Genomic DNA, 10,908 nt, shown 5'->3' with positions numbered 1-10,908 from the left:
GAAAAAGTGTTCCAAAAATCTTGGGAAGAAATTACAATGTCTTAACAAAGAAGTTCTAGTGCTTGTATGCTTTAGCAAGGTGATGAGAAGAATCAGCATGTATTTGCTTAAGGACAGAGTTGCTTTTAGTTGTCTATGGAAAAGCTAACCAAACCTTTCTCTCAGTACAATGGAGCCAATTAAAGGATAAATGCCAGTTTCTCAGACAATCTTGTGCCAAACCAGCATGTTCCATGCACTGTGAAACTTCTCAAGGTGCTGGTCCATGAGGGAGGTTCTTTTGTGTTCACAGTGCTCCTTCTGCTGGCCTTGCATTAAGCATTGTTGCTGGAGGGAGACCTAGCCAGGCTATAGGACTTGAAGCAAAAGGAGAAACAAAAAAATGAAAGCTGGGGGTTATGGATAGAAGGAAGTACATCGGATAAGAACAGTAGTTGTGGATGAATTCATCAACTATTCTTATCTGGATTGTGGAATTAATTCTAGAGCCCTAATGGACAATAGCTATCTTTTGAGTCTCTTATGATAGTATGCGGCTTCTTTGTCATGATACCAGTAAGTATAGTGATACTATGGCGAGTCTATTGGATCAGGGAGCTATGGAGAGTGGTAGGAAATACGTCAGGGATGTAGTCACTCATCTGCTTGAGGGACTGAGATTTATTTCTGTCCTTACAGCCAAGATAATACTTTGTGCTGAGGCTGGTGTCCATGTTTGCAAGAGCTTTGTTCTGGGACTTCATGTGGGGAGAAATGTCCTGGAGGGGACAGAGATGAGGACACAGGGAGAAGAGTGCAACTTCTCCAGCTGTTCCTTAATTCTGTAGTGAAGAGACTGTGTAGGTGCTCTTGCTGTAACTTGTAATATTAAAGGCAAAAGTGCAGACAGGCAGAGTGGCATAGGCAAGGATTTGAGACTGGCAATGCCAATGTTGTGACAGTATCGACATGTAATAGCTTTTGAATTGCATGAACTGGATGGAAGGCAGTGAAAGTGATGCTATATTTCTTGAGGTGTGCCAGAGCAGGTCGGGGAGCTACAGCTTAATAAGACTGCTATTTCAATAAGGAATAGAATAAAATAGAATAAAAATTTCGTGGCATGGAAGAGTCCCCACAGCCTTTACAAAAGAGTTCCTTTTACATTGTTTTTTCATAAATTCCTGCCTCAACTACTAGAGGGTTTTTTGAGGGAGTCAGTAAAGTAATGAAAAGGTAGGTTGGTTTTTGTTGTTGTTGCCCAGAAGGTTTATGTGAGGTTCTATTATCAACTGCTTTTAAGTAAACTAGAAAGATGGGGCACGGAGAAATCAGTATATGTATTAAAGAATAAGAAGTAATAGTTAAGAGGCAGAACAACATACAAAGATTAGAGTGTTAAAGTAAACTTAATTTCCTTAAATGTGGACGTTGAGTCTGTCTGGGACAAAGACATCAGTGTATGGCAGCCACTTCGAGTGTTATCTAGAACCAATTCTTAAACCAGCATCTCCTGACTATTGCTTTTATAGTATACCTTTTTTTTTTTTTTTTTTTTTCCCCCTTTTGTTTCTAATTGTTGCACTTTTCCACCAGGGGATGGGATTGCCAGGGAAAGTAGTCCGTTTATTAACAGTGCAGAGATGGACAGAGGAAACATGTATGAAGGAAAGAATATGGCTCTCTTTGAGGTAAGTTAAATACCCCCAAAATGTATTTGCCTTTGACTGAGGCTCTGGTAGTAAGATGAAAACAAATAAACCCCTATTTTCTTTCTCTCTTGAAGTTTAGTGGAGGAAAAATAAATTTTAATAACTTTCCAGTGATTTGGTTCCTGCTAACATTCCATTTCAGTGGATTTAAATGATGTAATAAAAAAGTGCTAAGATTTTTTTTTGTCCTATATTTTACATTATCTGTATAGACAAGAACAGTAAATTTTGGTACGCACTGATGTGGAGATATGAAATAAACCTTCTTGCATTTAAATTTTTTGGGCTAGGATCAGGAAATTCTTGTTAGAGAAAGCTACTGAAAGTTAAATCTAGTCGTTTTAACAAAGCACTATTCAGTTTTAAAAGGATTAGGAAATACATCATGTTGAACAGGGGAAACACAGACTTCTCTTAAAGCAGCAAAACTATAAAACAAACTATGATACGCCATGACTTAGTTATGCTCTACACTGTAACTGGACAATATATCACAGCCATTTCTACTTTCTAATATAAACATCTAATTTATAATGCAAGTTCAATACCTGTTTAGTTCACTGAATGATTGCAATTGTTTACAGAAAAAAAAGTATATTTTTATCGTACATTTAAGTGCCACTTTTGCAATGAAATAGTACTTTTAGTAAAGTTTAACCTAAGTTGTTCTGCTCTAGCAGCATCAACTGGTCTTGCTTTGATGCTTGCTGTTAACAATAAACAAGGTTCTTCCAACATTGTTTGCTCAGCCATCTTACTGTTGCAATCTACCCACTATTTTCTTGTCATCCTATTATGTTCCTCTATTCTTCCTTTCAAATATCTTTGCACAGAAGACATGATCTTTCAGTTCCCTCTTTCTCCATGACCAAAATAATGTATTTTACTATTTTTCGCTAAGTCTTAGGGAAGATTGTGCTAAGGATTAAAGTAATGTTGGTCATTAATTGTGTCTCTTTGTCATGTATGGGATTTCATACTGTTTTTTGACAGAAACCATGGTAGCTTAGTCTTGTCACTGAATTTCTCTCCTTTGAGCTCCGTTCCATAAAGGAATGTCCAAAACTTCCTGTTGTTCAAATTAGCTGTTGTATTCCTCAGTGTAGATAAATTGGCCATACCTGCTTTTTGTCCCTGATCTCCTTTGAATACATGCTTGCATCAATTATTTTTTGAATAGTGACTGACATTAAATCCACACCTGATGGTATAATGATGACGATCTTTTATGTGTCGCAGATTATAGACCATGCTGTTGTAGTGTTGCCTTGAAAGTCTTCTAGTGATTTCATCACCATTGCTGGTGTAGTGATTAATCTTTTTTAGTAGTATATATGTTTTATAGTATGTTTCTTACAATCTTATTCTTCTCATGTTTTCAGCTGACTTGTATTTGAATTTTTGTATAAACTGTTGCAAGGAAGTTTGCTTATTATAACCATGATTATCATGACCTAATGCCTCTGGCCGAGATGTCTTATTTCTTGTCTTTCTGTTTGCAATCCTGATTGCTTATCTTCCTTCCAATATTTGATTTTTGTGTACTTGATTGAATTCCATGGTTCTGCTTTTCTTGGAATCCTTTTATTGTATATGCTTCTCCTGGGTTTTATTATTGTTTGTAGCAATGTTGTAGCAGATATTTGACTAAAGAAAGATGGTCTGACTTCTGTCAAGTAATATTACATATGCATATTATATGTAATTGCACATATGTGCCTGTATTTTCAACAAATGAATCCTTTGGAAGTAGTATGCATGGTTTAAGATAAAATACGTAAACCTGCAACAGTAGGCTTGAGACTGATCCTTAAGTATATTGGTGCTTGAGAGAATCGTGTGAGACCACTCCCTAGACACAAGCAAGATGCTGGAAACCCCCCCCAGTGACTCGACCCTGCAAGTACAGTCTCCTAAAAACTGTACTGTGATAGGAATAGATTTTTAAAATTAACAATGGTCCTTCTCTAGATTTCCCTTATATTCCAGCTGTACAAGCTGCATATTATAAGATAGTGTAAAACAGTGAAAGAAATATTGCAAGATAGCTACATAGTGTTAAAACTTCTATAAAAATTTAGAACTCTTGTTGGTTGAAAGCTGACTGGTATTTTATCATGCTAATTTTTGGATTTGGGTGAATCAAGGCTGACCTGTGAGTATGTGTTTGAAGTAGTATCATAAAATCATGACTTTTTAAAAAAACTGTTTAATAAATGCAGTATTCTTAAAATCCCAACAGGAAGAAATGGATAGTAATCCCATGGTGTCATCTCTTCTTAATAAACTAGCAAACTACACTAACCTAACCCAAGGTGTGGTGGAACATGAAGCAGATGAAGACAGCAAGCGAAAGGAAGTCAAGGTATTTAAACTTCTAATAAGTTGTTGAGACAAAGCTAGCCACAAAGAGGAGTATTTTTCAACCTAAAAAGAAAATATGTAGATGCCTAAAAACAGGACTGATATTTGTAATACTGTATTTAAAATTGAAATGTTGCAGTAGGACTTGTGTTAATTCAGTGTTCTTGTTAGCATGTTTTAGCAAGACCTTGCTGTAAAAGCCCTAGATAAAATGTGTGCAAAGCTAGGACCTGAAACATGCAGTGCACCTAGTTTCTTCTTGCTTTCTTTTCTTCTTCCTTTTCTTCTGTGAGCATCAGTACCTTTTGTCCACCACTAGTGAGGATACAGTATGATTTTTTTTTGACTAGTCTATTAATACATTTTAATTGACTGGGTTTTTATCTGAAGTTGAAATTTAAGAAGAACTTGAGATGAAACAGGTTGCTCTCTTATAAATCCATAAGCATATTTACTCCTGTTAATATGTTAACAGTTTTTTCTGAGTAGCTTTCTTGTTTCTGTGTGTTGGAGTAAGTATTTTTAAAACTTAATAGACACATTCCAAGAAAACATTTTGTTGCATACCTCAAAAATATGATATTTATCGCAGTGGGGAGGAAAGGCAAAGGCTCTGTTTGGCACATCCCTAAATGCACTTGCTAGAAGACAGCAACTGAATTCTTTAAGGGTTGTCTACTAGATACCCAAAGTGCCTATCTAGGTCTCTGTAGAAATGGAATATGTGCAACAGTCGGAGTCTGCAATGAGACGTTGAATTAATCTCTCTGTGAGCAGGGAGGTGTTTCAGAAGGAGAAAGCTTGAATCAAAAACATGTGGCCTGACAGAGTACAAAAACTCCCGGGCAAGGAGGGATAATGAGCTGGAACTGGTTGAGCAAGGTGACTAAGAAATTTAGGGTAGATACTGGGAAGAGGAGAGTACTGGGGGTCACTTGTCTTTGTGTAGGAGAAGTGGTGCTGCTGCTGACTTTGTATGCTGAGCTATGGAGAAGGGAGGGGAAGCACATAAGAATGAATAAAAGGAAATGAGCACATAGCAGAAAAGACACATATGGAAAGGTGCTTGAAAGTAAGGTTAGAACTGGAGATCATTTGACTAGAAGAATACGGTACCTGAATATTTGCAGCAGAACTGTTTGCATTAGGACTTGACTAGTATAGGAAGTTGGTACCAGGACAACGGGCAAGGAATAAAGTCCAGCTGTTTGTTTTAGCTTTTTGCATCTCCTGCATTTGTGTGTGGGGGGGTTCTTTTTATTTGTCTTATTGTGCTTATTATGTATTTGTTTCTTCTCATCTGAAGATACAGCTTGATATAGGAGAAAAACAACACTGATCAACTCACTTTCCTTAGTGTCATCCCTGTCCTCTGTCCAGCTGCTGTGCAGAGGCTTTTGTTAGTGTTAGCACAGTGTTAGTCCCTCTGGAAATGAATAGCCAAATGAACACTGTGTCCTCACTTGCACTTACTCTCGTTTGAGCGCCATCTGACGGCTTGAAAACACGATTTTGATGTGTGTGTCTTTTTTCAGTTCCACGTCTGAAATTAAGGAATGGTTAAATAGTAGCCTGGCAGAGCAGCATTTTTAATTGTGTAATTGAGACAGTAGCATTGATGTTGCGCAGGATGCTAAAAATAAAGATTATAGTCTAAATGGCATTCCATGGTTCCTTATAAGTACTCGGAAACTTAGTGTTTTCTTAATAATTTTGTTAACTTAGGCAAGCATTGGTGCTTTATATTTACATTGATTGCCTTTTTTCACAGCCTGAGTTGTGATTTAAGATGAGCTTCTGTATCTGGAAACCTACTGCATATAACTGTTGCTTCTAAGTTGAGTATTTCAAAGCCCGATTTCTTTATAAGTGTAGAAGGCTGGAACTTTAATCATGAAGCCTGAATGCTTTCATCTGTGTCATCACCCACGATGATCACCAGCAAATAAAAAGTACAAACAAATATACTGTGCTGAGGCAGGTTTTACAACTTTTGCAAAACCAAATTGTAGTCAGCTCTGTACTTCTGGCCCTGTCATAATACCTTGTCTGTCTCTTTCTTTTCTCCGCCCCCCCCACCCCCTCCCCAGTTGAAAACACTTATTGTTGAGTATTATTTTGTGGGCCAGCTGCAGGGCAATTGGTGATCAGCTTTTTTACAGAATATATGTGGTATTTTGATTATGGCAGTAAGATATCTTCAATGGTAGTCTGTAACTGGCATTTCAGAAGAAAGTTTGTAAAGCTTTGTAATCAACGGTTAAAGGGGCATCATACCCCTATCAAGGTTTCATCCTAATTCCTATGGAACAAGAGGGTTTGCTATCACAAATAGTTTTCTGTCTTTTCTGAAATCTTTCTACATAAGTAGCCTATGTATATTTGCAAAGCTGGACACTCTGAAGCTACCGTTCAGTTTCACTTGGTGTTTGTTCATGCAGCATTTGTGGTAAGTGTTTGCAGAAAAAAGTGCTTGTGGGCTTAAATTGTTTAGGGGAAAGGAATTAATGTTCTGACTTCATTTCCAGGTTCCACGTATGGGCACTTTTATTGGTGTGTACCTGCCCTGCTTGCAAAACATCTTGGGAGTCATCCTTTTCCTACGTTTAACATGGATTGTGGGAACAGCTGGAGTTCTCGAGTCTTTCATCATCGTGTTCATGTGTTGTGCTTGTGTAAGTTAACCTTTTGCTTTACTATTTCCGAATCCTCTGTTACAAGAGTACTGCTGACTTCTAATATGAGTGGTGGAGAAAGATTTCTCCATAACGGTTAAGTATCAGTGGAATTGAGAGATGTGGGATGGAGAGGTCGAGCGATGGAGAGAGAGAGTGATCGACGGAGAGAGAGATGTGCACAGTGTGTCATGTGTGTCATTCTAGCCTGTATGGAGGTTCTTTTGAGTTGATCACAGTAAGCTTTTGTTTGAAGTATTATATGGATTTTATTAAATCAGCTTTTAGCAAATATTTAATGTTTAGCATTAAGATCTGAACGGTTCTGCTTTTCACAACTTCAGAACAAACTGAAATATAAACTACAAATCAATCAACATCATTATGTCCATAAATTAATATTCTAATGTGAGATCGTTGGTAGATGATGTTGTCAAAACAATGGCACTTGATCAGTTTGTCACTACTATTGAATTGGAATAACGAACATCTTATTTCAAGTGTATTCAGTAGTCTGTATTCTTCCCATTCTTTTTAAAGGCTGTTTCAAACATCTAAATTAACTGAATCTTTTAGTGAAAAATTTAGTACTTAATCTACTTGGATATCCCTAACCAAAGATATATTCATTTTTGGTGGCTGTAACATCTAATTTAAAAAAAAAAAGTCCTAGTTTTACTTGATCGCTTTGTATTGCCCCATCTTTCAAAAAACTTGCAGTACTTTAAACTTCCTCTATTTCATCTTTCCACAGACTATGCTAACTGCAATATCAATGAGTGCAATAGCAACAAACGGTGTAGTTCCAGGTAATGAAGAGTTTTATCTTAAATGGTGAATGGTCAAATGATGGAAGTTTAAAGCTGGGATAAGAAATTACTGTAGTCTGAGACATCAGAAGTAATGCTTTTGTGTCAAGTGCATATTTTATTTTAACTGATTTATAAATTGCTTTTTAAGGTGAGATCCAATCATTTAACTATACCTTCTGGGAATGATGAACATTCCCACATTTTTGTCATCAATCATTTGCTTCTGTTTGAATGAAAGATGTTGTGATTTGAACTAATGGAGACTTGTCTTCATGCAAAGCAGATTTCTTTCTAAATTTACAAATAACACTGCTTTTTTTTTTTTTTTCCTGAATTTGCATAGACTCCATTTCTAAACACTGGAGCTAGTTATGTTGTTTTCTGCAAGAGTAACAGCTAGTCTGCTGGCAGAAATCTTTATGTAAGCACTCTAGGTTATGCTCATGTCCTTAAATTTTCAGGATAAATAGATGAGTTTGTTCATCTTCAATTATTAAGGCATTTTTTTTTTTAAGATGCAAAATCAGTTAGTCTTTGAAGCTCTTATCCTTTTCAGTTTCTCAACAAGTTAATTGATGATACTGGTGTTTAAATGGTACTGAAAAAAAAAAAAAGCCTGTAGTGGAAGTGGTAATGGTTTCATGTACAGAAAAGAGAGAGAATACATATTAGTGAGACAAATTCTCTTTTGTCCCTATTTCATGAAGAAGTTATTCTGGAAGTTTATTGTTTGATTGTGAACAGCTTGAGGTTAGAAATTAAAGATTGAGTCCTATCTATTTATACCTGTATATCCTTTTCTTAATTTACTTTTAGATTGTTTAGCCTGTGGATTTTTTCTTCTTTTTTTCCCTTAGTGTTTACTTTCTATTCCCCAGAAAATTCACATGGAGATATTCACTTTGAAATGTATGTTCTAACTGCCTAGTTGGTATAGACATTGAATACAGTTCTGGTGTGAACATAGAGATGCATGCAGTAGTTATCTTGATTATGTTGGTTGAATGATTCAAATTTTTGTACTCTACTGAAAGGTTGGAGTCTTGTTTTGTTTTTAAATTTACAGCTGGAGGATCTTACTACATGATTTCAAGATCTTTAGGGCCAGAGTTTGGTGGAGCAGTGGGACTTTGTTTCTACTTGGGTACAACCTTTGCAGGAGCAATGTATATTCTTGGTACCATTGAAATTTTATTGGTAAGTACTAGTTTCTCTTGAGACTAAATATATTTGGGCTGTTTTGGGAGATGGCTGAGGAATGCACTTGGCCTAAAATGCATTCTAGTTTGGTGATTCTAAATATTTTGATACTCTATTTCCAGTATGTCAATATTTAGTCTTGCTCCACTTGTCACTATTTGAAAAAGTTCAAAAAATTCTGATACAAAAAATATCAGAAAAAAATACAGGAAAAAAAATTCTGTTACAAAAATAAATTAAAGGCTGTTTTGTAAGTTTGTCCTACTTAAAGTAAAACAGAACTTGGTAACTGACATTTACCAATTTGTACCAGATGCAATATATTTGTTGTCACCTTTTCATGTTCAGAATACCAAATGTCCCGTAAATTATGCCTGTGCTACTGTATACCTGAAGAGTTGCAAGGAAAACTTCATTAATTTTAGTAACACATACCTAAAATGGCAAAACTAAAGGTATAGGACCAAATTGGAGATATAAACTAGAGATGAAAAAGAAATAGGAAATATTTCAGTAGATTTTGCAGAAAAGAACATCAGATCAACAGGTAGACTTTGGAGACATGTTAAGATTTAATTTGGTGATTTTTTTTGTAGCAACTTAAAATTACAGCTCTTGTATACCACAAGAAATAATGCAGTCCTTAGTGAAATGTCACATTAGATTGCAGATTAAGTCATAATCGACAATGCCTGTTTTCAGAGCCTCTGAAATGTATTTTGGATTTAGTGATGCGAAGTCAGTTATTTTAGTTTGAAACAGAAAAAGGTTCTTTACAGTGTGAAGGAATTAATTTCTTCTTTAAATATTTATCTGCATATGTTCATGGTACACCTCAGCAAACTTACAAAAAGTTTGGTCCATGTCTTATGCTGCTTTTGTGCTGTATGTCCTCACCTCCTTTTCCAAACAAAAATGCATAGATGCAGATAACACTTTCTTTAGGTTGTCTTAGACTTGGACTTGAAAAGTTAAAGATTCTATCTTGAGAGTCAGTTTATGTTTTTTTGCTTTGGAGTCTCCCTTTTCTTCAACTCTTTTTCTTTCATCTAACACAAGAAGGTTTTGGTTCCTTTCCTTGTGACTCAAGTTTTAACAAGGGTGTGGACTTCATGGTATTACCCATCCTTCGTCTTCTCAACGTGGTGGTTTTTTTTTTTGTCATCTTGCTCTAACTTCTCAATATGTATCTTGTTTCATTTTTCCCAGGCTGTATGCCTTTAAGCCCTGAATCCTTTAGTGAGCTCTTCAGGGGAGCTTCCACTTACTTTGTATCTACTGGAATTAATTTTCCATTTAACTGTTCTAATTTTGAGATCATGACTGTAAGATTTTTAAATCTGGCAACTGCTTTATAGTAAGCAGTCAACACACCTAGGTGGCTCTACATTTCTGTTGGAAGAGCTGCTTACTCTAGGTAAGTATGGCATAAATCCTTTTAAGCCATGTTTTCTTAAGATCTAGGAGGACTCCTCTCCTTCCAAATGAAAGTCTGTGGGATTGGCATCAGACAAGCATTCCCAAGATAACTCAGAGAAACTTTTCAGCTTCTACAATGCTTGGCACTGCCGTATGCACTGGGGAAAGCTGCTGCCCAATGAAAGATTATGGAGAATGTGAAGGGTACATCTCCTATGAGGCAGGAATTGAGAATCTATCCCAATTCCTCCTTTTCAGTCTATTGGCTTTGAAATTTCATATTCCTGTAAAGATGCTGTGAAAGACTGCCGGTATGGCAATGGCCCAGCTACTGTGGCTTTGCCTCATCCAGGAGGGGCCAGACAATTACTGATCATCATATCGGAGACTGTGCAGATATGCACAGGAGATACTTCAGAATTCTTCCTCCTTGTTACTTACCATGACCCATGTCATAAATTCAAAAAAGCCTGGATTTGAAATTAGAGATAGTCTTCACTCACTACTGCTAGCTTGTGAGATTTGATCTATATTAACAACACTAGCACCATGTCACATTGTGGGTTGGATTTGGTGCCCTGTTCTACTTCCTTAAGAGTCATGCTTGTTATGTATTGCTAATAAACATGTATGGGGTTCAGCTACGGAATTCAAAGTAAAAAGCCTCCCAGGATGTTATATCTGCAGAAGACCTCAGAACAGACGCCTGTCATAACCACAAGACACAAGTATTGTGTGGTGTGTGTG

At 36.5% G+C, this 10,908-nt stretch overlaps 1 protein-coding gene across 1 annotated transcript in view; it reads left to right on the top strand.

Annotated features, from left to right (window-relative positions):
* The first annotated feature begins 572 nt into the window (after positions 1-572).
* The window catches only part of LOC104160764 (solute carrier family 12 member 7-like), a 50,805-nt gene continuing 40,469 nt past the window's right edge, over positions 573-10,908 (top strand). Inside the window, exons 1-6 of the mRNA XM_009698979.1 lie at positions 573-609; positions 1,576-1,670; positions 3,934-4,056; positions 6,584-6,730; positions 7,485-7,539; positions 8,609-8,739. Coding sequence (XP_009697281.1) covers positions 573-609; positions 1,576-1,670; positions 3,934-4,056; positions 6,584-6,730; positions 7,485-7,539; positions 8,609-8,739 — 588 coding nt within the window. The remainder of the gene's footprint in view (positions 610-1,575; positions 1,671-3,933; positions 4,057-6,583; positions 6,731-7,484; positions 7,540-8,608; positions 8,740-10,908) is intronic.

This window comes from Cariama cristata, unplaced genomic scaffold (genome assembly GCF_000690535.1).
Source record: "Cariama cristata isolate BGI_N322 unplaced genomic scaffold, ASM69053v1 scaffold5224, whole genome shotgun sequence".
Taxonomy (NCBI): Eukaryota; Metazoa; Chordata; class Aves; order Cariamiformes; family Cariamidae; genus Cariama; species Cariama cristata.
Note: the sequence above shows the minus strand (reverse complement) of the source record. Positions and strands in the feature narration are given on the sequence as shown.